This window comes from Marmota marmota, unplaced genomic scaffold (genome assembly GCF_001458135.2).
Source record: "Marmota marmota marmota unplaced genomic scaffold, marMar, whole genome shotgun sequence".
NCBI classification, from domain to species: domain Eukaryota; kingdom Metazoa; phylum Chordata; class Mammalia; order Rodentia; family Sciuridae; genus Marmota; species Marmota marmota.
This window is the reverse complement of record NW_026000082.1, coordinates 5,506-30,907: the sequence shown is the minus strand read 5'-3', so window position 1 is coordinate 30,907 and position 25,402 is coordinate 5,506. Positions and strand designations below refer to the sequence as shown.

General features: G+C 40.2%; 1 protein-coding gene across 9 annotated transcripts in view; it reads left to right on the top strand.

The window, feature by feature from the left end:
• Il12rb2 (interleukin 12 receptor subunit beta 2) overlaps positions 1 to 23,306 on the top strand; it is an 81,746-nt gene extending 58,440 nt beyond the window's left edge. For 8 of the 9 annotated variants that reach the window (XM_048815166.1, XM_048815168.1, XM_015484885.2 and 5 more), the window contains 7 exons: positions 2,185 to 2,385; positions 6,818 to 6,916; positions 7,000 to 7,158; positions 12,064 to 12,201; positions 14,761 to 14,851; positions 17,341 to 17,440; positions 22,546 to 23,306. In XM_048815166.1, the coding sequence (XP_048671123.1) occupies positions 2,185 to 2,385; positions 6,818 to 6,916; positions 7,000 to 7,158; positions 12,064 to 12,201; positions 14,761 to 14,851; positions 17,341 to 17,440; positions 22,546 to 23,088 (1,331 nt within the window). In that variant the 3' untranslated portion in view covers positions 23,089 to 23,306. Of the gene's footprint in view, positions 1 to 2,184; positions 2,386 to 6,817; positions 6,917 to 6,999; positions 7,159 to 12,063; positions 12,202 to 14,760; positions 14,852 to 17,340; positions 17,441 to 18,182; positions 18,587 to 22,545 lie in introns of those variants that run through there. The other variant, XM_048815169.1, reaches the window with a different exon arrangement.
• Positions 23,307 to 25,402: the final 2,096 nt, after the last annotated feature.

The following is a 25,402-nucleotide window of genomic DNA, read 5'->3' as shown; positions in this document are numbered from 1 at the left end:
TAATAAAGTAGAGCTGGGCTATAGCTCAATTGTAGAGCACCAATCTAGAATGCACAAGGCCCTGGATTCAATCCCCAGCACTGCAAAGTAAATAAATATAATAATAATAATAATAATAATAATAATAATAATAAATATATTCCCTTTAAAAATATAACCCCTTGTCCCAGCAGCTCAGGAGGCTGAGACAGGAGGATTATGAGTTCAAATCCAGCCTCAGCAACTGCAAGGTGCTAAGCAACTCAATGAGACCCTGTCTCTAAATAAAATACAAAACAGGGGTGGGAATGTGGCTCAGTGGTCAAGTACCCCTGAGTTCAATCCCTGGTACCATAAAATAAATAAATAAATAATCCCTTGGATGGATTTGAACTGAAAGTCTCAATGTAAAAAGATAAAACTAAAAATAAAAATAAAAATAAATAAATAAATAAAAGCCAAGAGGACAAAACATAACTGAATATATTCATGACTGTAGAGGGGAGGATTTTATAAATAAGACTCAAAATGCCCAAACCATGGATAAATTTACCAACATCATTGTAGCTATATATGTGGGACAAACACATGATAAAGTTATCAGAAAATTAACAGACTGGAGTAAAAGTGTTGAAAACCGATAAATGAATAATACTTAGAACATAAAAGCTATTTCTGGTCCGGGTTCCATCCTCAGCACCACATACAAAGATGTTGTGTCCGCCGAAAACTGAAAAATAAAGATTAAAAAAAAAATCTATTTCTGCCAATCAGAGAAAACAGGAAACTCAACAGAAAAAAATGAGTGACATTTATGAATAGGCAGTTAAAGAAGGACAAAGTTGAACAGTGAGTAATCGGTGAAGAAAAGCTCACTAGTATGGCAACATGTAAATCAATGGATGTGTAACTGATATGATTCTGCAACCTGTATACGGGGTAAAAATGGGAGTTCATAACCCACTTGAATCAAAGTGTGAAATATGATATATCAAGAACTATGTAATGTTTTGAACAACCAACAATAAAAAATTTAAAAAAAAAAAGAAAAGCTCAGCTTCACAAAAAATCAGAAAAATGAAAAGAACACCATCAAGTATTATTTTACACATTTTAAATTGGCAAAAATTAGGAAATCCAAATATCAAGGGTTGATGGAAGAATGAGAACCCTCATGTTAATCTTGTTGGAGCATCAAATGACTATATATATGTTTGTGGAGCTGGGAGTCAAATCCAGGGCCTTTGTACATGCCGGGCAAGTGCACTACCACTGAGCTAAATCCCCAACTCAACTGGCTATTTTACAGATTGACCTCAATTCACTTAGTATTAAGTGAAATTATATGTGAATTAACTCTACAGCTGTGCACAAATATCCAGAAATGCACAGCTGCACAAGAGGTCATGTAAGAGATCGTTTCCTGCATCCCTGTCTGTACTGGCCAAGAGCTGGAAGGAACCTCCAGCTGGTCACTTGGAGACTGGACAAGGAAAGGGTTTAGGCAGCTGTTTGAAGGAAAGAGCTGGATTTCCATATAGCAGCATAATAGATATGTCCAAGAAACATAATGTTGAGTGAAAACACATTAGAAAAAGCCTTAGATGAAAGAGCTCTCAATAATCTAATATGTTCATGAAAACACAACACACAAGCACAAATCCACACTAATTTTCAAGGACACATCTAGAATCATATGGTATTACATTCCCTAGAATAGGCACTTGGGGCACACAGGAGTGGAAAGAGGAATGAAGCACAAGGAAGATAATAACTCTACAAATAATTCCACGCCATCTTTGCAAGAGCTGGCAGTGCTAATTCTCCACAGTCTGAGAAGTAGAGAGACCCTAAATCTGCGGTGCTGAAGTCCTTAAAGAGAGATTGGGCAGGGCGTGGTGACCTGTAATGCACATGCCTGTAACCCCAGCAGCTCAGGAGACTGAGGCAGGAGCATCAAGAGTTCAAAGCCAGCAACTTAGCAAGGCCCTAAGCAACTTAGCAAGACCTTGTTCAAAAAATAAAAAATAAAAGGGTCTGGGGATGTGGCTCACTGGTTGAGTGCCCCTGAGTTTAATTCCTGGTACCCCCCCCAAAAAAAGAGCAAGAGATTGGTTCTTCCTAAAACTTGGCTGGGATGAGCTGTTGTGTTTTTCTACCTTTATCTATTCTGATTTTGTCCCGCTTCTTTTTTCCCCTCTAAAGGATTGCTGGCTCCTCACCAGGTCTCTGCATATTCGGAGGATGTAGATGGCATTGTGGTGACCTGGCAGGCCCCCGAGAAAGCTGCCTCAGCTGTTCAGCAGTACGTGGTGGAATGGAGGGCACTCCATCTAGTGGGCAGCACACAACCTCCTCCAAGCTGGCTGTGGGTGCCCCCCTACAATATGTCAGCTCTGATTTCAGGTACTGAATTGTTCACTTTCACCTTAGCAAGCTACCAAGTTCACATTTGTTTGGGGAAGCTGCAGACCAGGATCCAGAACCTTGCCTTCAATGACATGATAACCCAAAATGACAATGGACAGTGACAACCTAAGTCCATCAAGAAAGCACAGCAGGATACACCACTAGAATCATAAAAGTCAATGTGCTGAGTAAAAAAAACCTGATATTTATGGAAAAATCGTATCCCTAGCACAGTGCCTAAGAAGATGAATGTACTTGAACCCAATGATTATGCTAAGAGCTAAGCTGACAGTGTGACAGTGTGATAGGTACCTTTACCTTTGAATTTTTTTTTTTTTTTTTTGGTAGAAAAAGGAAAAAGAAGGTTTATTTCTTTGCTAGCAAAGCAGAAACACAGGGACTCCTATCCCAAATGCTGTGATTCTGCCCATCAGCAGGAACCAGGGGTTTTTAAAGAGGTGATTCAAAGGCTACATTCCACATGTTCTCTGTTGGAGTTAAAAATCCACTTGTTAATTTGGGAGACAGTCATTTCCAAAAAAATCTTCTGGTACTATCCCCAAAATCTGGATTATTTCATTCCTAGGATGGGTGAGTGCTAAAGGACAGATAACTCTGTCTAGGATGAAGAAGAAATTCCTTTGGAAATTTGTTCAAATCAAAACAATCATGCAGATGAACAGTCATTATTTTGAACCCATCATACAGATGAGAAAGGGGATCTTTCATTTCCTATTCTGCTACTTATCATTGCTGTGATAATAAATCCAGAATTGTCTGTATGGTAATGGGTGTCTCTATTCCTCAAGTTCTGAATGTGGCAGTGGTTAGAATTGAGAGAAAACATCTGAAAATATATTTACATGTTTGGACAGAACTTGGTTAATTAGTTATTTCAAGTACAGCCTAATGATTTTAAGTTCTGGGTCTGCAGCTACACTACCTGGGTCTGAGTCTTGGCTCATGTCACAAATAGCTGTGTGATCTAGGGCAAATTACTTAACTTGTGTGCCTCAGTTTCCTTATCTGAAAAATAAGCACAGTATTACTTCATGGGATTGTTGTGAGAGCTAACTGAATTAACATGGAAAATGTTTTGAATGGGGCCCGACATACATTAAGTACACAATGATTTAGCTATCATAATGTTATTACTAAATGTTCAGACCTAAGAGTTTAATAGGTCTGCAGGCTCTAAATCCCATATTTTCATTGCACCCTGACAATCATTACACCTGTCTAGGAGGATGTTGTACACCCTTCTTAAGGACCCAAGATTTGTATGATAAAATAAACAGGGCACAGAATATGATGATACAGGAGCTGGTCCTTAACTGTGTGCCCCTTTTGTAGTCTGGCTGCCTAAACTTCTAGTAGGTTAAGTTTTAATCATCACCCTTAAAGAGAACATTGCATATATAACCCAGCAAACTTCCAAAGAAAGGTGAGCAAGTCATTGGGAGACTAAAACTTCAAATCCATTTAGCCTATAAAAGAGAATTCTAGGTATGTGGGTGGGTGGGGGGAAGGGGCTGGTTGATGGTATGGCTGTTGCTTCTTTTAAACAAGTATGGGCATAAAATGGGGGTGCCTGTAGTCTCAGTTATTCAGGTGGCTGAGCAAGGAGGACCACTTGAGCCCAGGAGTTGGAGGCTAAACTAGACACCATAGTGAGGCCCTGTCTCAAAAAAACAAAACAAAAATGTGTTTCTTTTGCTGTCCCTGGAGAACAAGCCTAAATCCCAAATGGGAATTAAAAGAAGACAGGTATCAATTTTGAGAAGCAACTTTGATGGTCTCTAATAGGACAATCAATTACCTCTCAAGGCATCATCCCAAGTTTTTGCAGTAGAACCAATTCTCTTTCAGGACTGTTCTGCCCATCAAATCAGACAGAACCGTGGATAGAAAAAGCATTCACTGAACTGTGAAATTGTAAGTTGTTATTACAAACTATATCAGGACTCACCATGGTGGACAGTTTGAACTATTTGCCCTATAGTTCCTTCTTTGGAAATCCTCTGATTCTTTACAAACACCATGAAATAGATGACAATACAGAATGTTTTATGCACTTAGTAAGATAAGTGTTGTTAAGCTCTTTAGAATTATGCACTTGAGCAAAATCAACATACTAATGAGTAAAATGACTTTATTAAAATAGTTTCGCTGCTTGGAAACACTTGTTTAGCTATCAGTTTATGTCGATGTTAGATTTTAGAAATATACACTTGAAATATTAAGTAATTTATACTTGCCATGAATTTTAATGGGCCTTCTCTGGTAAGATCCCCCATTGCCATTGGTCGCACACCAACCTGTTCCCAGTTTCTGACTGGGGCCAGAGTTGAGTGTTCAGAATACAATCTGATGCCTAGACTGTAGGTTGGTGGGGCCAAAGCTGGGTGAAAATGCTTCTGACCATGTGAACATTCCTTTTACAAATATACACTAGTACAGTGCCTGGGGTGGGGGCCGGGCTGGTCTTACATCTAGATGAATTGGTTCCCTCTTCTGCCTGCTCCCATCTCACTTCCTCTTCTCTCACACTTGAGAGGTGAAATTAGCTTTCTGCAGAAAAACCACTTAAGAGATGGCTTTTAAACATGGACCGGGGCCTTTGCTCAAGGGCACCAGGTGTGTATGTATGTGTGGAAGTGGTGGGGCCGCACTGTAGCAAGGAAATTAAAAGACGGGGGAGGGGGGGACTAAATGAAGGTCTTAGGAGTAGGGAGTTTTTCCATTGAAGGTTCTTGAAATGTGGGGCAGATGTGATTAGGGAACGTTCATACAGAATCAGTCAGAAAAATTGAACAGAACCAGGGAACAAGCCTTGCTGGAGTTCTACTGTCTTTGGAAAGGGTAACACAGCTGAGTTATGGAGCCCCATGTTTTCCCTCCTCCAGTAAGAGTGGCCCATTCACAGGAAGAAACCCACAGCATCTGATATGGCAGTTCCCAAGGCTGCTGCCCTGACTCAGCATGGAACCTGGAACCTAGTGAGCTCTTCTGGAATTACCAGATCTCCATCTGGCATACTCACTGGCACCTTCCGTGACTAAGGGTAGAACAGCCAGGCACTGGGAGCAGAAAGCCACACCAGAACCTTCCCAGATGAAATATGATTCCATATCCTCTGTGGCCCTTTGAACTTCTTGGTCTGGATGCCACCCACAGATGATCTTTGGATTATGGGACTAGGGCTGGCGAGGGTTCTTTTCTCCATTTCATTTGGTTCACAAACTGGAATTGGAAATCGTCCATGGCGTGCTTTCCAATTTGTGATCTCTTCTGACAGGACTGGTTGCTTTGTGTGCTGCCTACTTACCGGAACATTTAAGGGACAATGGATTTTTATAAAAACACATCCAATTTAGTAAATTATTCTATCATGTAGAATTCCTCTGCTCCCCCAAAGAAGACCTTGAACTTCAATCAATTGTCAGTGTAAGGGACTCTAGCAACCTATCAGCAGAGCATTAAGCAATATTGGAGAGTTCTTACTTGGACCTCCTGCTCTTTAGTTACCTAGCAGAGATTATCTCTCTTTTTCCTTTAAAATTTTATTTGGAATTTAAAGATATAATATGGGCAGGATATATGGGGGCAAGGTTTTTTTTTGTTGTTTTGTTTTGTTTTTGTTTTTTTTACAGGCAGCAGAACTCTTGAGATTAGTGGAAATAGGAGTTTGGGGAAAGAGGAACTTGCCAGTAAGCTTCATGACTGACAGTAAAGGGCAGTGTGGCTCTTTAAAAGCTGGGAAGGAGCATTAGCATTCCTGGGACTCATCCAAATCTCCAGGCTGTGAAGCAACTTGGAGACCTAAGTGGAACAAGGGAGGGAAGGCCAGGCAGGAGCAAGGGGTCGGGTTGCACTGAGAGTGCCCTGGTTAGTCATCCCCACTGTGCCATCTGGAGCCACCCTCTCAGATCCTGATAAGCATCGTGGAATTAGAAAAGCTACTCAGGTGCTGTGCCTGCAAAATGCCAGCCTCACTTTCTTGTAAACAACAAATGATTTCTTTGTAGAAGTCAGAGGTTTTTTCCTTCAAGGTGAGTTGTTAGTTTGTTTTGCCCCCGACATGTACACCCTCCCCAAGTCAGTCTGCCTGTGTTTGTATTCCTTGTTGGAACCTGAATGGATTTGTCTCCTTAGTCATGACAATCCTGTTTGTATGAAGAGACAGGTTGGTTGGTTGATTTGTTTCATTCTTGGAAGTTGGGAGCATTGATTTCTAAAAGCGGGCATCATGGCAAATAGGATGCTGAGAATTTGTAACTCAGGTCATCTCTTTATTCTCAGTCCAGACTGTCCTTGAACCATCTTCAGACTAAGGCAAGAAATGCCCTGGATGAAGATATTAAAATGGCTCCCTGAGTGACCCACCAGGCACAGTACACCTATTCTAAGAACTCCCTTTTCCTTGCAGAGAATATAAAGCCCTACGTCTGTTATGAGATCCGAGTGCATGCCCTGTCCAGGGATCAAGGAGGATGCAGCTCCATCCGGGGTAGCTCCAAGTACAAAGGTGAGCCTTGGGACCTTTTGCCAAATTTCACTTCACTTTTGGATTTGGAGGGTGACAGAAGTCTCCTATGACCTTCTTTTCAGCACCACTGAAAGGCCCCCACATCAATGCCATCATGGAGGAAAAGGGAAGCATCTTAATTTCATGGAACCACATTCCAGTCCAGGAGCAAATGGGCTGCATCCTCCACTACAGGATATATTGGAAGGAGAGGGACTCAAGCTCCCAGCCAGAGCTCTGTGGTAAGTGTGAGGATCCATGTGCTGTGGGGTCTCCTGTTTGGATATGGGGAAAACCCAAGTTTGGGCATGTGTGTATCCACACACGGTGCTAGCACCATGCCTGGTGCTTGGTACTCCATAAGTATTTGTGAAATGAATTAAATTAAGACAAAAGTCATCCTGTGCCAAGCAAATTGTAAGACTACAGAAATGAAGTAAACTAGGTTCTCAAGGTGCCTGTTCATAGGCAGGGAGAGCATTTCAAAAAGCAATCCAGGCCTCTTAATACTAACTCTGTAGGCCCTTGAGGTTTGTGAACAACACGTTTGGAGAACTCTTTTTTTTTTTTTTTTGTACCAGGGATTGCACCCAGAGGTGCTTAACCACTGAGCCATATCCCTAACATTTATTTTTATGTTTTACTTTGAGACAGGGTCTTGCTAATTTGCTTAGAGCTTCACTAAGTTGCTGACGCTGGCTTTGAACTCACAGTTCTCCTGCCTCATTCTCCCAAGTGGCTGGGATTACAGGTGTACACCACTTTACCCGGCAACATTTGGAGAATTTGTAAATCCTCACATTTGGAATTGCCACCAAAGCACATTACTTTCTCCTTAAAATGAATAAATTACAATACTGTAAGCCTTTATGACCCATAATCATTCTATAACTATAAAGCCAAAGCAATTACAATAAATTCTGGCTGCAGCATTATCTCAAATGATTTCATGAAATACTACTCATTCATGTAACTGTTTTAAGTCACTTCCAAGATTTGATGTTCCAATCTTTGATTTAATCAGAGCTTTTTTTTTCCCCCCCTTGGCTTCTTCATTTCATAAACAATTGGCTTTCTTTCAGGAGCATTTATCATAAAGAAAGAACATTTTTATTCATTCATGAGCATTATTAGGTCCAAGAAAAATGTAACAAAGCTATCCTGAGAGGTAGATGACAGAAGCCTACCTACAGAAGTGACTTTTTCCTAAGGGATTGTCTTATCTCTTGATCTTAGAAGATCTGCAGTATTGCTTCTCTAAAAGTGCAACTTCCAAAGCTAGTTACTTTTTATTATATAAATATATGTGCACATGTTAAAAAGTTCAAATAGTTCAGAAAGATATAAAATGAAAATTCTCCCTTTCTTTGCATTTGAATTGTTAGCAGTTCTTTGTTCTTAAAGAAAAAAGTAATGCAAATACAAGAATATATTTAGAATCTATTCTATATTTTGATCTACACTTTGCTTTACCATTCAATAATACATACTACAGATCTTTTGCTCCATGAATTTGCCTCATTTCTTTTTTAACAGCACCATAATATTTCATTATAAAATCTTACAGTCATTTGCTTATCTAATCCACCATTGATAAACAGAATATATCACCAAACAGAACTGCTTCCCACTGACTCCTCAGGGTGTCAGTTCTGAAATACATCCCAAGAGGTGACCCCAAGAGGTCAATTGACTTCTTCATGGGCCACTTGGAATTCTTCATGTGAAATTTGACCCCAAAAGCCATTTTCATTTTGACAGAGTTTACAACCATGGTCAGTTGGCTCTTGAAGCCATTCTTATAGATATCGAAGGAAATATCTATCTTATTTTGCTGCAAATTGGATGAACCTAAAGTCTATGTAAGATTATTTTAAAAGGGAAGAGAGCAAATTCAATTCATTGTTCCATTTCATAACCATTTTAGGTTATACTTTCACTTAATTTACTAAACACTTATTGATGATGTTCCCTTCAGAGATGTCAGTGGGGAGAGGGAAAGAGATATGCAATATAACTGCTATAATTGAGAACTGACAACAGCTTATTGCATTTGGCAAACAGAAATCATTTGTGAATTCATGAGAGTAGTTTCTGGACGGCAGTAGTAGGTAGAGGAGACAGGAGGAAAACACCAGCAAAGAGGAGCATCACAATAGAAAGCAAGGGTGGTGCTCTGAGAAGCAAGAGGCTCCATCTCCCTTATCTTGGCACCATTAACCAGGCTGCAGTCCTAAGGCACATGCAAGTGTTAGGAGCCCAAAGCAAAGGATGTTTAGTCCTCCTGGACAGGAAAGGGGAGGAAGAACTGGGTCTAAGCCGTCTGCATGTTATTAATCCCACAGGAGATTCTGGTACACAGCCTCTCCCACTTAGGATCCGTTACACTTCACTACCACTGAATGGTCCCTGCTAATAGACTCCAAGAGTTCAAGGGCAGAAGTCATGGCAATTTTCTCACCACTGTCATCTCTACCTAGAATACACCCAGATACACAGTAGGTGCTTAATTAAAATGGTATTTCTTGGATAACAAATGGGTGAACACTTCCCTATCCTCTATTATACCCAGTGAGGATTCTTAGGTAAAAACTTATTTCCAGGAACAATACAGCTATTTTACCTGGCCCACTTGACTCTCCTACCCACTGCCTTTCTGTTGATTGACAACTATCACATCTTTGCTAAACTGTTGCCTTTATTATTGATCAATCTGAGTCTAAGGTTTCGCATGGCTGAAGCTTTACTGGCCCACTTTATCCCTGCCAGGGATCACAGCCCAGAGGCAGCAGAACCAGTCTTTCCTGCTTGACTCCTGTCTCCCATTACACAACTCAGCCTATTCTGCCAACCAAACTGCTGACTCCACCACCCTCTTCTGTTCCCCCATAGAGTTGCTATTTTTGTTCTTCAAATATACATGTGTGAATAAACTTTATAAGCCATGCAAACCATACAGATCCCATCCCTTCTGTTCCAACATCTCATTTCACTCCTAGAGCTCAGGATACCCTCACACAGTTGGATGGTTGTCTCCCCAATGCCTGCTGATGTTTTGGTGCAGAAAGATGAGCGGAAGCTCTTTCTAAAATTAATCTTTTAATCTTCTGATTTAGGAATAGGGAAAGGGTGTGTGTGTGTGTGTGAGAGAGAGAGAGAGAGAGAGAGAGAGAGAGAGAGAGAGAGAGAGTGAGTTAGAGTTCAATCATAATACAGCTTAATTCTATGCAAGCAATTTCACCAAGCTACTAGTAGACTTGGGAATTTTCCACAAGATACTTTTCCCAACAGGATGTAAAATATAAAAGTCACTCTGAGAGTCACAGCTGTGAAATGATCTGCTCAGGCCTCGGCACTTTGGGTTGAATGGAAAGGACACACAGGGCTCCATCTTGCTAGCTACCCATGAAAAACAGGACTGTGGAAGGCATCAGTTTTTTCCTTTAGATGGTGAACTCTTCGAGGTTGGTTCTGTGCTCTGTATGGTCAGTGCCTTGCCAGCCAGTCAACAAATACCCATGAGTGTTGAAATCATTGCAGCGTGAGAGTGTCTTCGGATTTGCCCAGGAGTTTGTGAGCCAGTTTGTCACAGTCCTAGTTTTCACTTCCACCCCCACAGGCACCGGCATCTGAATGTGCCAGCCTCTCCTTCTGCTCCAGCGCTGGCCTTAAGGTTACACACCTCCCCAGCTTTTGAGAGTTCACCCCAAAACCCTCACCCTGCAAAACACTGGAGATGAGCTACCAACACTCATGTTTCTTGGGGGAGAAAAACAGCATGGGTGCATTGCTCAGAAAACAAAATCTTCCCTGCAGAGAAACTGCAGGGGTGTTGAGAGCATAAGGAATTAGAAATCTGGGTGTACAGCTACCAAATCTAACCTCAGTACCATTGCTCTAGTTGTTAATGATTGATTTCATGACATACTGAAGCAGACCGTCATGTTAAGCCCTGTAAGCTCAGGACCCCGAGCCTACAAAAATGTACGAAATCACAATTTTAAAATGTTAAGTAAATGTCTATTCTATCTTTTGAGAGTACTGGGGATTGAATACAGGGGTGCTTCACCACTGAGCTACATGCTCAGTCTTTTATTTTTTTAACTTTTTATTTGCGAGAAGGTCTTGCTAAACTGCTGACCTCAAACTTGTGATACTCCTGCCTCAGTCTCCCAAATTTGCTGGGATTACAGGCATGTGCTACCGGGTTTCTGTTCTCGAGATTAAAAGGCTCAGGGGTCACTCCAGTTGAAATGGGCTGACTGGGCTGTGCAAAATAACCACACAAGAGACACAAATACCTTTTTGTTTGGGGTCACAGTGACAGCTCCTCTGACCTTAAGGTTCCACAGGAAGAGAGAAGCTATTCAAATGAGGCAAGGGGTCAGGTTTCAGAGGGCTGAGTCTATCTTCATGATGTCCACTGTCAGCAGGTTGACTGACACCTGGGTAGGCCACACCCAAGGACACAGTAAGAGAAGGGGACACACACACAGGGTACTTCCATGGAAGATTCTATCCTAAACAGGGCAAGGAGTTATATTACAAAGGAACAGGTGAGCATAGCTTCACCCATGGGGCTGTAGCAAGACACACCCATGCACTAGACCCCGACCCTCGAACCCAAGAAGGGTGGGGAAAGCTCTGCCACATTTCTGTGACTGAGCGCCTCAGCACCCAGCCGGGGAGTGTGACTCAGTCACATGCAAGGTTGGTCTCCCACAACACCTATTTCATTAATTGCTAAATGTAGCTGCTTTTAAAAATTCCCTTTTCTTGAAAACAATTTGTATACTTACTTTTCTCCTTTAGAATTCTCAAATGTACTTGATAAATGCCAGAAACACTAAAAATTACTACAGCTAAATTATTTCAAAGACAAAAAATGGCAAAAAAAAATGTGTAAGATTTTACCACAAAAAAAGGTAATATTTAGTTTGTTTGGTACACTATAGAGTGAGACCTTCATAAATGACAATTCTAGGCCCTACTAAAGTATTAAGCCCTGATGAATTAGGACAATTTTAAAATGGCAATGTATTATTCCCTTTTAAATTAAATGAAGCATTAAACAATAAAAATGAGTGAAAGCCCACACTGAACAATTTCCTTTAATACATGCTTTTCTTCTTTCATTTGCCTTTCAGAAATTCCTTATAGCCTCTCCCAAAATTCATATCTAATAAACAGCCTGCAGCCCAGAGTGACATACATCCTGTGGATGACAGCTCTGACAGCAGCTGGTGAAAGTCCCCAGGGAAATGAAAGGGAATTTTCTCCACAAGGTAAGAGATGACTTTAAAGATGGTGAGTCCACCCTGTATTCTTACAAGTGTACACTCCCACTGCATGCCATATCGAAAACATCAAAATTTCCTTAATTCTGTAATTCCTTTCTTGCTGCCATACCTTTTCACTTGCTGTTGCCTCCAAACAGGAGTGCCCTCCCCCTCCACTGTCTGCTTAGACACAGTGTCAATTCATTTTCCAAAACTCAACAGAAATGTTTCCTCCTCCAGGAAGCATTCTCAAAAGCACCTCGATCTTCCCTTCCCTTTACCCATACTCAGATTTTTCCTTCCAGTACGCAGGAATTGACATCTGTTTATCTCTGAACTCAAGATCTAGAGTGGTCCCTAATACATATTCACTAAACATCTGTTCAAAGGAAGAAAGTCACATGAGCAATAATAGTAGCACTTACTGCATGAGGTAGTTGTTATGTAATAGTCATTCTGAAAAGTGCTGTTACTGTAACAAAGTACCATAAACTGAGTGCTTCAACCAACAGAAATGTATTGTCTCACAGTTCTAGAGGCAAAAAGTCCAAGATCAAGGGGTCAGCAGGGTGTGTTCCATCTGGGGGCTGTGGGAGGGGATCTGTGCTTGGCCTTTCAGAGCTTCTGGTAGTTTACAGACCATCATTGATGTTCACTGGCCTGTAGATCTCTGCTTTCATCTTGTATTCTCCCTGTGCCCAATTTTCCTCCTTTTTGTAAGGACACCAGTCATTGGATTAAGGGCTCATCCTTCCAGTACTTACCTTAACTAGTAATATCTGCAGTGGCTCTATTTTCAAATAAGGTCACGTTTTCAGGTAGGACTTCAACTATGAAGTTTAAGGGTAAACAATTCAAACTATAATACATACTTTAGCTAATTTATTCTTATCAAACTTACATGGCTATACATGGCCCATATTTCCAAACACTTAATATGAAATATATTTTAAAATGTGAGGGAATTGTACTAGTGAGAGAACTAACATGTAGAAAGATTATCCAAAACCACAGAGATGGTAAGTGGCAGAACTACAAACGAAACTCAGATCTTAGTTCCTTCAGTTAAATTCGAGTGTATGAGTAAGTGACCCAGCTAACATGGGCTTCTCTCCACCTGCTAAGTCACACTGTTCTCTCTGGCAGCGCTCATTTGCTTCTGCTCTAAGCGTACAACAAGCTGTTGTTGCTTTATGACATACAACATCAAGTTGATCATTTCGGGACTTTGTTGTTCTGTCAGGAAATTCTCCTTCGGAAAACTATCAAGCCTTCTTCTCATCTTTCTAGTTCTCCTATGAATGATGAGGTGTGAATAATTAATGTGGACTAAAGACCCATCATCTCTCTATTGGGTGGTTTCTCCTAACTTGTCCCATCAGCCCAGAAAGGAAGGTAGATGATGAAGAAATGGCAGATCATGCAGATTGTGTTGGGTGGAGAAAGGCTGCCTCCTTAACTCCCGAATTCAGCCTTGTTAGCACATGGCCTAAGGGAACTCTGCCTCTGCTCCTGTGGCTCCTTCTTTCTCCTACCCCTTGCTGACACTCCATCTCTGGTTGCAATTCATCAGTAGTTCTCCAGGAACCATCAAGCTAGAATTCAAATTTCTTGGTCACCAGGTCCTACCTGGTCCTGTTAGCCATCTAGCTCTATCCTTTGCTATACATCTCATCATTCCTATGATAAAGTAAGACCAGACTACCTGCACCTGCTTGAAAGTGCTGCACTCTTCCTCCTTCCAACACTTCGCCTGTTTCCTGGTCTGGTCTGGTCTTAACTTGTCCACTTAGCTGATTCCTATTCATCTTCTAAATTCTAAACTTTTGAAATCATGCCATTTTCAAAACCCTCCTCAGCTCCCGCAGTGAGGCAGTTTCCTATGTTGTTCTCTGCTACACTGCCCATGAATACTGTGAATGCACATATCCCATGACATTATAAGTTGATGGCTTACATGTTTACACAGCTGTCTTCTGCACTGTATTCACAACTTTGTAAGACAGCAGAGCCCATATTCTATTCATCTTTGCATCTCAGCACCTACTAAGGCCTGATACGTGGTTAGTACTCAGTAAATGTTGGGTGAATTAATAAATAATTTCAATAGATAGTGAAATGCTCTCATTCTTTTCATAGGAAGGAACAAGCATAATTTCAAAGATTCTCAGATAGATAGAGGGCTTATCCAATGGCTTGGTAAAATTAGTAGCTACCATTTCTTGAGGGCCTCGGATATTCAATATATTTCCATATGCTTTAAATACACCATCTCTAATCTTCATAACCACCTGGAAGGTAGACATCATCATTCACATTTTACAGATCAAGTAATTGAGGTCTGCAGATCACACATCTGTTAGTAGCAGAGCTGGATTAAAACTTGGAGCTCCTTTTTCCCTAACCAAATGCAAAAAAATGGCTTGACCTTGTTCCTGAGCCCAACCGCCCAAGAGCTGTGAGTAGGGCCCAGAGAATTCACACAAAAAGTAAAGTTCTATTTATAGGTCAGTATTTTGAAATGTTCATTGAAAATAACTGTAATAGGATTTTCTAACTTTTCAGGTAAAGCCAGTTGGAACATGTTTGTGACGCCAAGCATTTGTATTGCCATCATCATGGTGGGTGTTTTCTCAGTACGGTACTTCCGGCAAAAGTGAGTTGGTTATACCTATTTGGTAAATGTATTTTTAAAATAATAATATCTGTTACTGCTATGGTAACAGACATACTCATACATTGCTGGTGGCAGAATAAATTTATTCACTGTTTTTAGACAACAGTATGTGTTGAGTTTTAAAAAGTGTACCTATGCCCTAGCAATTCCTACCTAGGTATTTATATTTAAATATATCATAGATATGTGCAGATAGTGGAAATTGTTTACTGAAATATTGTTCATAAAGAAAATATTTAAATAACCTAACTTCCCACTCTAATGGGATTGGTTAACTAAATCACAACATATTGCATATTATAACATATTATGCATCCATTACAGATGATGTAGAAGCTGGGCATGGTGGCACACACCTGTAGTCCCAGCTACTCTGGAGGCTGAAATGGGAGAAAATCATCCAGGCTGGCAGCCAGCTTTGAGCCCACAGATTTCAGACCAGCCTGAGTAACATACCAAGATCCCATATTAAAAAAAAAAAAAAAAAGATGATATAGAAGAAAATTAAATGCTATTTGTTATATTATACTTTTTAAAGCAGTTTGCAAGACAAATATACATATATTAATTTCTTAGAAATAGTGAGTATATACACACATACATATGAAAGACATATAAATTGGTCGTACATAATATAAAAGTCAAAATATGCAGGGCATGATGACACATGCCTGTAATCCCAATTACTTAGGAGGCCAAGTCAGGAAGATTACAAATTCAAGACCAGCCTGGGAAACCCATTAAGACCCTGTCTCAAAAATAAACAAATAAATAAAATGGACTGGGTGCATAGTTCAGTGGTAGAGCACCATTGGGTTCAATTCCCAGTATCACATATACACACTTTCTCCCCCAGGTTAAAGAAATAAGCTTAAGTAAAGGGCTAATATGGTGGCTCCAGTCACCAGGGACATAGCCATCTTCTGTTTTTCTGCTACACTGTCCTGACGTAACTTCCATCCTCAAGTTCACCTCATGGTCCAGTAGTTGGCATCATAACTAGAAAGTGGTCTTTAAGTTGGCTGTACTGTTAGCCCACTAAATGAGGGTACTCTTCCTAGGAAATAGGGGAAAATAGATGGTGGGAGGCAATTAATGTTCTACCCCAAAGATATATAACACAATATTAATAGAGGTTGTATCTGGGAATAAAATCAAAGGTAATTTTAGTTTTTTTTCTATTTAACTATAATTTCTGAAATTTCTTTAGTAAACATACATTATTTTGTAAAGAAAAATATTTAGTTTGTTATTTGATACAAAGCTTTCTTCAAATCCCAGGTAAAGAAATAGAAATAGTCAAAGTAAAACTAGCTCAACATCATTGTGCTAGCCATTGAACTTCTCAGGAAGGCTTTAGTTTATTGAAGATCTAATGTGTGATAAATATGTCAAAGCAGTGCTCTCTTAGGTATACTTTGAAAAAGTATAACGCAACAGTCAACTAGGATCACATATAGGCTCTTCATAGAAATAGTAGATATCAGGGTGAAGGCTAAACTGCTGTTTTAAAAAAAAAATCAGGAAAACTCAAATACAGTGTTTTAATTTTAATTATTCCTTCCATATACCAGTTCTTAGGAAAATCATCCAGGCTGGCAGCCAGCTTTGTTCCAGTCACTTGGGAACCTAATTTTCTTCCATCTTATTGGCCAACGGCTATTGCCCTCAGTTGCCTCTATACCAGACTACAGATACCAGTGATCATATTTCTTTGGAGAAAAATACTTTTCTTTATGTCACATGACAATATCTCTCACTTTAAAAAGTTAAAAAATTATAGAGACCTTTCTTTGTCAAAGTTCATTAAAGCTAAATCTTTGAAAATGTTTCATACTGGTCTTAAAATTTTCAAAAAATAGGCAAAATATTTAAGTCACATGCAATTATAAGGTTTTTTTTTGGAGTTTTTTCCTTCCATATCATTAAAAACCTGTATTTCTTCTGATCACCAAGTACAAACATTGCTAACATACTTAAGTTCAAGCTATTTATACCTTATTGTATCCTGAGTATTTTTTTTAACTTTTAGTGTAGTAATTTATTAATCATCTTAAATTCTTTGTAAATATTCTGATTAGCTCAACAATAAGTTCCCAAAGGATACAGGATCAGGTACCCTTACTTGCTGTTCTATCCCCAGCATGAAGCACTATGATGATCACATATTTAGGAGCTTATTCAATGTTTGTTGAATAAATACATGACTGGATAGTGAGAGATTGCTAAAAATCACATTGAGGAAAAATTTCATAGTTTATTTAGCAACCCCTAAGGGGCTGTATGGTGACTCTTTATCATCCATCTGAATTTCACAGGAAACTACTCCATTATCTTTGTCCTTGAGGGTTTATATTTTACTCTTTGCATACTAAAGCAACCCCCACACCAAAATCACTACACTGGAAACCTGTGTTTCCTTGCCATTGTATGTGCTTAACCAAATGTCATTGTTTTCTCATCTATAGGGCATTTGTTCTCCTTTCATTACTCAGACCTCAGTGGTGTAGCAGAGACATTCCAGACCCAGCAAACAGCACTTGGGCCAAGAAATACCCCATCATGGAGGTAAGGCATAAAGTCTCAGTAGTCAGTCAATGGGTTGCTAGTGATGACCACATCTAAGGTTCCTATTGTAGTTACAAGGAACCCTGAGATCCTATGGGTAAGCCGATGTCACTCAAGCTGAGTTACCACTGTTATATCTGTTTTCTTCCTGAACTGAAGAGCAACCTATGCAACAAAACACTAAAAGAACCATAGTGTTCTATTCCTCTATAGGTCTTACATTCCCTTCCTCAACTCATCTTATTTCAAAAGAAATAAGAAATATTTTTTTTTCCATTTGCTGAATACTAGTCTGAGCACTGACTCATCCAAATTCAAGATAATTGAAGCTTTTGACTTTCCCAATCCTGACTGAACATAGAACAGATAAATAAAAGCAATACTATTTTGGTTTTGGCAGGAAGCCAGTAAGCTATTCCATTGTGCAAAGAAATGGTTTTAAAGGAGAGGTTGCTCAGCTGGCAGGCGAGAGGGCCAAGGGCAGTGAAGGGAGCTGCCACTGTTGCTCAGTAAAAGGAGGTGAGAACAGCTCACAGGGCAGGATGGGCCATTGTTAGTGGAAGGCCTGGAAATAAAAGGCATCTGTATTATGGAGCAAGACTGCATTTAAGAGGAGCAATAGGTGAGGGAAGGAACGTGCCAATATCCTTCCCATTGCCCAGGGTATTGACAGTCCCAGACTCCCTTTCTCAGACCTTACTTAAGCCCATCTTCTCCAAGATTCTTTTCTTTAATCACCCAGTGCCGCCTTCTGTCATCCATACCCTTCCTCAGCCAGAAGCCCATTACTACCAGACTCTGCTTTGGGAAGGAGCTGATCCCAGCTATCTCTGCTTTAGGAATTCAAGTCACTGCAGTTTAGTGCCTTTGGAATCTGGCCAGAGGTCAGCTTCTGCCACTACAATGTGTGAGACTCTTGAACAACTTACTCTACTATCCCAGCCTAGCTTCATCCTCTGTACAATAGGAATGAACAATATCTCCTTTGTATACTGTTGAGAGGACTAAATAATGTGAAGCACAAAGGTCATACAAAGCAAAGATCATTTACTCTCCTCCTGGGAACACGCATATTTTATGACTCCTCTCTATCAAAGGATTTGTCCCTGTTAAGTCACAACAGTGATAATGACAGAAATATGTATACAAACATTTATAAATATATATAATGTACCATATATAATTATACTATGTTGTATATTCAGTATATTTATATATAGTATATATCATTTATTTATACATTATATATAATATATATTTTTAAAATGTATACTATATAGCACATATTACATTTATTCTACTATAATATATAATAGCAATAAACATATTTCATATGTATTTCTATATCATATATATGAATTTCTATAACATATTCAATGTGTATTTCTAATATAGAATACATTATATATAATATATAAATATGAATACTGTATACTCCATATAGTATACTACATAATATGTAAGCATACTGTATATAGAATTTACTTATATGTATTTATATAATATATATTTATATATTACTTTCTATGTGCCAGGCACTTTTTAAATTTTTATTATTATTATTATCTAAGTTGCTTATAGCCTAAGTTGCTGTGGCTGGTTTTGAATTTGTGATCCTCCTGCCTAAGCCTCCCAAGACAGGCACTTTTAAAACATTGCATACATTAACATTTAATCCACATAGAGTTTTAAGAGGTTGTGCTAAACTGGGCTCAGTAGCCCATGACTGTAATCTCTACTTGGGAGACTAAGGAAGGAAAAATCAAGTTTGAGATCAGCCTCAGCAACTTAGTGAGACCTGTCTCAAAATAATAAAATAAATTGGGGATGTAGCTCAGTGGTACAGTACCCCCAGGTTCAATCCCCAGTACTATTAAAAAATAAATAAAAAGAGGTTGTGCTATTATTATCCTCATTTTTCAGATGAGGAAAATGAGGCACAGAGAAAGAATCAAGTAACTAGTGCAACACTAGTTAGCTAATAGAGGATGATACTAGATTCACATACAAGCAATATGTGCTGTCCACCATCACACTGTACATTCCAACAGAGCTTTAAGCATAGGGTGAGGGGAGTGTTTCTACTGGTCCAAACCTCTGAGCTGAGCAGACTAGCCCTCACTTGGTGGCAATCTTGCGATGATCCATGGAAACACTCTATAGCCATGAGGCCTTAGAAGGATGTCCCTGCTGGTGTTAGAGGGATTCAAGTGCCAGGAGTTGAAACAGATGAAGTTGAAATTCTCTTCCAATGCTGAGATTTCAAGGTGTTAAAAGCCTAAAACAGCACAGGGGAAGTAGCTCTGGGTCAGTTGCAGACAACTGCCTTCAAACTGTAGCTTTAACATCAGGACCTCTGCCTGCCTATGCACAGGTAATATAGGGGATACAGAGTCATAAGCTTATAACAAATGCTAAGAAAAATGTGTAAAGTGTTAGAGAAAGTAAAGTAGGAAGAAGGTAAAGAAAGGATACAAATGCCCAAAGTTGTGTAGCATAAGTCCACTCATTGCAGCATTATAAGTAAAAGCAAAAAAAAAAAAAAGGATATGTGTGTCTAAAATTCTTTGACATCCTTGAAAGCAAAAACAGTGGTCTAAAGTGAGTTCTAATCTGTATGAAAGGAAGGAAATTTTTATACATACCTATATGCCTGCAATAGGTATACAGGATATTTCTGGAAGCTACATATGATTATAGGAAACCAATAATGGCAGTTGCATCTGGGGGAGAATGTTGGAAGTATGAGGGCCATTTTATTTTCATTAAATATTCCTTTTGAACCTAAAAAAAAAAAACCAGCCTTAGCATTGGTGAGGCACTTAGCAACTTAGTGAGACCCCATTTTTAAGTAGAATACAAAATAGGGCTGGAGATGTGGCTCAGTGGTTGAGTGCCCCTGAGTTCAATCTCCAGTACCCCCTGCCAAAAAAAACAATGAAATTAGAAACTTTTAAAACTTTAGGTAGCTTAAACATGGCATCCAAGAGGAAAACCTTGAAGCAGCCTCAGAATGCCATATGGCTTGACCCTTGAAGTGAGTAGACTATTTTTAAGGAGTCATATTGCCCTCCTGGTGCCTGCTGAAGGCAGACTGCAGAAATACAAGGGAGTGTTTTTCACTTCCACAAAATGTGCTTTGAGCTCTCAGGCCTCACATCCCCCTACCAGTTCTTATGTGAGTGAAAAAAATCATGTGCCTTAAAGCTCTGAAGGAAAAGGCCAAATCATAAAAGGGATTACTGGGATGGTATCCAGCTTGTAAAAGCTTAAAATAGTGTCCATGAGGTTCCTGGACCAATGAAGGCTTAAAGAGGACTTCCCCTCCAGGGCTTGGCCCAAGGGCCTACTCTGTGAAAGCTCTGAGGAACAGCAACTTCTCTGAGTATTGCCAAGGATTTAATGGAGGCAAAGTGAACACCTCACCTTGTGAAAACAACCAGCCCTTTCCACACCCTGCCTAATCTCTCCCACATCTGTGGTAGCAGCACTTTGGCAGCTCTGCTTCCCACAACTGCCAGCCATGTTCCAAGCCAGATCAACATTCCAAGGCCAGTTTGGATAGTGAGCAGAGAAGAGGAGACTTCTAAGAGAAACACACACGTGCCCCTTCTAGCTCTTGTGAGGGACCTTCGTGGAAACCTAACAGCCCCATCACTCACTTTCTTGATCTTTGCCATGCACAAGGCAAAGGTGGCAACATCAGAGGCCAATAGATAAATTGTATTCTCTTGCACAATTTGTCATTTGACAAATGAGAAAACTGAGGCCCAGACAGGTTGATCAAGTTTATCCAGGCCAGTTGTTGGAGTTGGGACTAGTCCTCAGGGTTTGCCCTGTCCCAAGGCTATTTTTATTTTTTGTCATTCTACTCCTCCTTTAATACATGGTCCCTATGAGCAAATGGCTTGCAGACATGTAAAAGGAGGAAGAAAAAAGTGGTAGTACAAAGCATCATGTGTCAAGAAACTAACTTGTGGTTTCCTCACTCACGTAGGAATCCTATAAAAGGAATGGCCAATAAGGGTTTCATGGAAAGGGAAAGGGCCAAGAGAGCACAGTGGAGCAAATATTAGCAGGGCGAAGTGTCTTGGTAGCACTACAAGAATGTCTTAAGTAAGTCTGGACCATGGCTGAAGGAGCAGCCTGAGAAGGGAAATAGGGAGAAGTAGAGGAAGAAGCAGGAACTCATGGTCAGGCTGAAGTGTGTATATGTAAATAATTGGAACTCTGCTTTAGAAAAATCAGGCAGTTCATGTGTAGGATACTTTTTAGGATGTAAAGAGAGTCCAAATAAAGCCTGGTAAAAGAAATATTTGTGAAGTGCCTAGGACTTGGATTCAGGAATGGGCAGAGAGTTCAGAAAGGAAAGAGATATGACACTGAAGAGCTAGTAACCAACAGGATACTGAGAAAGAGAAATTCATAATTATGAAAATTGTTTGCTAATTTTTATCTGTTACAAAAAAAAATTAGCTAAAGGAAAAAAGAACAGAAAACTTCCAGAAAAGCTATTCAAGTGGTCTTTCTTGAAAGCAGATCTGACAAGGATATTATCTTGCCTGACCAATGTTAACTGCTTTCAGTAGTTCCATCAAAGACCAAACCCTTTAAGCATCCCTTACAAGGCCCTCCACGATGTGACCCTCTCCTATTTCCAAAGCCTCAGTTTTCCAATAAGAAGAAATAACTAGCAGGTTCCAGAATATGTCAGTCCTCTTTGCCCACCACTTCATCCTTGGGACATACTCCACATCTCTCAGAACTCAGCTCTAGCATCACTTCAGTCACTACCCCTTGACAGAAAATAGGCTCAACCTTTCCTTTGTACTCACTGGCCCTGGAGGAAAACAGGTAGGACAGCTCAATTCCCATTAGAAGAAACAGCCAGGCTGAAGGCTGATCCAGGTAGTGACTCACTCACTGGGGGTTGAGGGAGAAGTCCCTGCCTCCTGCCTACCTGACCAATGTTAACTGCTTTGCTTTCCTTACCTCTGAAAATTAAGGGTCTACAGTGTTCCACTTGGGGCTGAGGCAGTCCAGGTTGTGAGGCCTCTGAGAAACCTATATAGCAATAAGAGCTGCTTCTTCATTCCTTCTCCCAGGAGAAGACACAGCTGCCCTTGGACAAGCTCCAGATGTCCTGGTCCACTCCTGAAGAGCCTGAGCCGCTGGTCATCAATGAAGTTCTCCATCAAATGACTCCAGTCTTCAGACACCCCCATTGCCTCAAGTGGCCAGTAAGGGGACAAGGAGTCCAAGGTTACTTTACCTCTAAGGAAGACACAGTGTACAGTGCCTCCAGCCCTTTACCTTCCAGAGCTCTCAAAGCTGAGACAAGACAGCTAGTGGATCTGTATAAGGTGCTGGAGAGCAAGGACACTAGCTCAAAGGCAGGAAAAATAACCAGCCCTTTGACAGTTCTCCCAGGGGACTACCTTCCCAGCCATGAGGGCTACTTACCCTCCAACATTGATGATCTCCCTTCACATGAGGTTCCTCTCGCTGACCAATTGGAAGAACTGGAGCCTCAGCACATCTCACTTTCTGTTTTCATGTCAAGTTCCCTTCACCCACTCAACTTCTCCTGTGGTGAAAAGCTGACTCTAGATCAGTTAAAGATGGGGTGTGACTCCCTCATTCTCTAAATGGTAAGGCTCCAAGCCTGAAAAGTCTGTGTCCTCAATCAGCACAGCATGCCCCATTTACCCAGCCCTTACTCCAGTTGTCATAATCCTTGGTAGCATCAGTTCTGGCTGCAGCTAGAGGGTGGTCCTGCCAGCTTTCTTCAAAGCCTAAAGGTTACATGTGGACCTAGAATTCCCCACCTGAGTTCCTGACAACTGTCTTGGCTATGCTAATAAGAAAGGGAGAGCTGGGATGTAGCTCAGTGGTAAAGCCCTTGCCTCACATGCATGGAGCCCTGGGTTCAATCCCAGTTCAAAAAAAAAAAAAAAATTTGGGGGCTGGGGATGTGGCTCAAGCGGTAGCGCGCTCGCCTGGCATGCGTGCGATCCGGGTTCGATCCTCAGCACCACATACAAACAAAGATGTTGTATCCACCGAAAACTAAAAAATAAATATTAAAAAAAAAAATTTAGAAGAAAGGGAAAGGGGGGAAAGGAGTGGAAACCAAACTCTCAGTAGTAATTTGAGTCCAAAGGATCATTCAAGCACCTACTATTTATAAAACACCACCAGGCTTTATCCTCTATATCAGTTGGAAATGTTTTATTTGCCAACACTGTCCAATACAGTATACACTAGCTACATTGACTGTTAACCACCTGAACTGTCTAGTGTGACTTAAGAACTGATTTTTGGGGGGGAGGGGGTGCTGAGGATTGAACCCAGGACCTTGTGCATGCAAGGCAAGCACTCTACCAACTAAGCTATATCCCCAGCCCAAGAACTGAATTTTGATTATAATCAAACAACTATATGTGGCTAGTGGCTACTGCATTGGATAGTACAACTCTAGATGTTGAATACACTAATGAGAATTATAAGGAGCCTTCAAAACAAGTCAACATAGTTTTATAGATGCTGACACCAAAAATACCGGTAAACACCAATATAAAAGGGCCTCCAAAATGTTCACAACTATCACTTATTATTCCTACTTTTCCTAGTTCTGCTTGTTTCATTTTACCTTGCCCTTTCAGTGAAATCAAGGCAGAATGGTGGAGAGCTACTTAAACCCACCATGGGACCTTAGGTAAGCCAGCCTCTGGATCTCTTGGAAAGGGCTTTGACCCCTAGTTTCCTCTTCTTTTTGCTGCAGCAAGTACTGCCTTCAGGACCAGGGCTATCTCTGGGACTAAGACCTCAACTCCAAGTGTTGCACTTTGAACCTTTTCCAAAAGTACAGCAGAAAAGTCCATGAACCTTTTTCTTAAATCCCCAACAAGCCTGGGTGAAAGCTTTACCCACTCCCAATGACTAACACTGGAGCTGAGGGAGCTTCTTATAATCAATTCATTTGTTCAACTCATCTCTTCTCACAAGGTTCTATTCTTTTAAGTCACCTGATACAGTTGTTTCCTGTCCCAATACCACTACAAAGGCTTATTTCCCTCTTTCTAGCCTACAGAACTCATGGATGTTTATATTAAACATCTTTATTAAAGGCTAATGGGTGAACCTTTATGAATCAAACACACTCAAACAAAACAGATCAGAAAGTTCTTCTCTTCTAAAAAAAAAAAGATAAGCAATTTTATCAACTGACCAACTGATGGATCTTTACAACTTTTACCAGATTGTTTCCAATAGATTAAAATTAAAACCTCATGAAACACAATGTTTGCAATGTATGCCAAAAATAGCTTCCTTATTAATAAAGCACTCATATGGATTAAGAGGAGAAATGCTAACACTTTAAAGAAAAACTGGACTATGAGTAGGCAAATCATAAAGTACATATTAATGCCCAATAAACATGAAAAAGTCACCCTGAATCAAAGAAATGCAAATTAAATATTATTAAATGATATTTCACACTTATCAGATTAGCAAAGATTACTTAAAAACATTAGCCAGGTATTAATCAGAGAAACTGGTGTGTTAGCAGTTTTCTGGAGGGCAGCTGGGCAATATTCAATACAATCTGAACAAACAGCTGGGCATGGTGATGCACATTTGTAATCCCAGCTCCTCTGGAGCTGAGAAAGCCCAGCCTCAGCAATTTAGGGAGATCCTATATCAAAATAAAATTTGAAAAGGACTATAGAGATAGAGCTTGGTGGCAAACACTTGCCTGGCATGTGCAAGGAGACCCTGGGCTCAATCCTTAATACCATTAAAAAAAATTGAAATAGAATATGTAACTTTATTCCTATCAACGTAGCCCAGAGAACAGCATAAATATCCTAATGTGAATGCAGGATTCCTCAATAGCATTGATTAAAATAGGTGTGAGAGCCTCAATCACCCTTCGGTAAGAATCAGATTCCACTAGTT